This window comes from Alosa sapidissima, chromosome 17, assembly GCF_018492685.1.
Source record: "Alosa sapidissima isolate fAloSap1 chromosome 17, fAloSap1.pri, whole genome shotgun sequence".
In the NCBI taxonomy this organism is placed as follows: domain Eukaryota; kingdom Metazoa; phylum Chordata; class Actinopteri; order Clupeiformes; family Clupeidae; genus Alosa; species Alosa sapidissima.
The window spans coordinates 14,923,253-14,925,390 of record NC_055973.1 but is presented as its reverse complement, the minus strand read 5'-3'; the positions used below and the strand labels follow the sequence as shown (position 1 = coordinate 14,925,390).

Sequence of the window (2,138 nt, the reverse complement as noted above, 5' to 3'; positions counted from 1 at the left end):
ACTGTAGTGTATGTCAGCATAGTGAGGTGAAGTGCAAAACCAAAAGAAACGAACAGGGCGCAGCCCGTCCGGCCGCAACGACAGCACCCCGCAACTCTGGAACCGGCAGTCAGCGGAAGCGGAGAGGGAGCGAGAGAGCTTGAAGCAGGCTCCCGGGACCCGCTTATATCCTGCCCTAATCGCTGGCGCAATTAGCCCACGCCATTCTGCAGAGCTCCCCCTGTAGGCCACACACAGAACAGCAGCAGAGCCAACAGAGACAAAGAGCAAGAAGCGCGACAAGACCCAGCACAAGTACACTACCTGCGCTTGAAGAAAGTACAAGGAAGTAGGCTAAAAAGGGAAAATCCCGGATAGGGCTATAAAAAGACCTTTCAGTGCTCCTTCTCACAGTATGATGTTGCAGGCCCACCAAACTACTGCTGCCTCTGATTTCTCTTATCACTGGACTTGCGCTGAAGATACATGGAAAGCCTCAGGTTATGTACCCTAACCTTACTGACCATCATTGTGATCCTCAACACCTGCATTTTGTCAACAGAATCAGGTAGATATAATGGCACATTTACATATGCATTTCATGATTATGATATGATCTATGATGTGTGTGTGTGTATGTGTGTGAGAGAGAGAGTGTGTGTGTGTGTGTGTGTGTGTTTCACCTAAAAACATTTTTGTTCTGTTTCCTCAATGCAGCAATTTGCTGCCTCTCCTACTCCAAAAGGCCAATTCGGTGTCAGAAGCTGAAAGGATACACAATGCAGGATATCAACACCTCCTGTGATATTAAAGCCATCATGTGAGTTATCATGTTAATTATTAAGTATGACTGCAGCTATACACAATAAGCACCAGCAGACAAAGTGGGCCATTAGTATTACAGGTTTTAGTTTAACTATGAACTATTAACTATGATAGAAAACTGGTGTCCTTAAAAGTTGGATTTTTCCTCATTTTTTTAATTAAGGTATTAAAAGTCAACTTTAGCATGTGTATGTACAGGGTATGTAAACTTATGAGCACAGCTGCATATTAGAAATAAGATCTGTACCTGCTGGGGCTCTTGTCTGACAAGTGTTTTGCTCTCTCTTGCAGTTTTCACAGTGTTACAGGAAAGTTAATCTGTGCAAACCCTGAAAAGCCATGGACTCAGCACAGAATACAGTGTCTGAAGTGAGTGGTTTTTCTTTAATTTCAACTCATTTGTGGTCTGTAATAATGGATGCCACCTAGAAAAGAAAAAAAGCTACATAGCTCAATGGTTTACTCTTTCAGTCGATCTGTGAATAACTTTTCTTTCAAACTTTATGTATTCATTTCACACAATATAAGTACTGTGAAGTCAAAGTAAAGTTTATTGTAAAGTAGACAAGTGTGTCAGTCAATTGGCTCTCTACAACTGTCATATTGATAACACTGAACAATGATTATGGTGTAAAAAAGTTGTTTGCTAATATTATATTTTCTCAGGGAGAAAGCAGCAAGACTGTCTTCATCAATAATTGGCAAAAAATGAATTAATCCACCGGATGCTTTTCAAAATGGCAGTATGCAGAAGAGATTAAATACCGATTCTGGTCCTAAGATGTGCTATTGTAACCTGTCCCACCCAATCATTATTCATCTTAGCCAACACCTTTACATGGAAGAAGATCCACTACCATTATATTCTTCTCCAACAGCTATTCACACTGAAACATGGTTGTTTTGAAAATACGTATTTGTTCTTTTGTATTTCAATATTCTTTTTTATGAACAGAAAGTGTATGCCAGATGGCTTTTGTAATGACATAGTGCCATACCATATAATGAAGCTATTGATGACAACCTGATCATTAGTTAGGCCTAGTTTGTCTTTAAAGATATGTGCATAATGTAAATGGAATACTGTGTTACCGTGACATCTAAATAGTGATTGATTCGTGGATTATATTGGCTAGTAACATAAGAATTTCTGGCATGTGTTCTTGGCAGTTGCCACTATACATTTAGATCAAAAGACTATTTACCATGTTGCGATGGTATGTCTCTGTACTGCTGTGAATTCTTGGTTGACCTACAGTTGTGTGGCATGGCATGCATGCCAGGCTTGTGCAAAATTTCAGAATTTAATTAAAACTGGCTCTTAAATTCCAATT

The 2,138-nt window shown here is 39.8% G+C and overlaps 1 protein-coding gene across 1 annotated transcript; it reads left to right on the top strand.

Moving 5' to 3' along the window:
• Positions 1 to 409: 409 nt before the first annotated feature.
• ccl20b (chemokine (C-C motif) ligand 20b) lies at positions 410 to 2,138 on the top strand. Its single transcript, XM_042067268.1, has 4 exons — positions 410 to 547; positions 697 to 799; positions 1,096 to 1,173; positions 1,471 to 2,138. The coding sequence occupies exons 1-4, from the start codon at positions 466 to 468 to the stop codon at positions 1,514 to 1,516; spliced, it is 309 nt and encodes a 102-aa protein (XP_041923202.1). The 5' UTR covers positions 410 to 465; the 3' UTR covers positions 1,517 to 2,138.

Bases quoted from the DNA above. Each gene is read 5' to 3' on its own strand.
- ccl20b (XM_042067268.1), top strand. From the start codon at position 466: ATGGAAAGCCTCAGGTTATGTACCCTAACCTTACTGACCATCATTGTG. The intron at 548-696 runs GTAGATATAATG...TCCTCAATGCAG, and splicing joins CATTTTGTCAACAGAATCAG to CAATTTGCTGCCTCTCCTAC. The intron at 1,174-1,470 runs GTGAGTGGTTTT...ATATTTTCTCAG, and splicing joins CACAGAATACAGTGTCTGAA to GGAGAAAGCAGCAAGACTGT.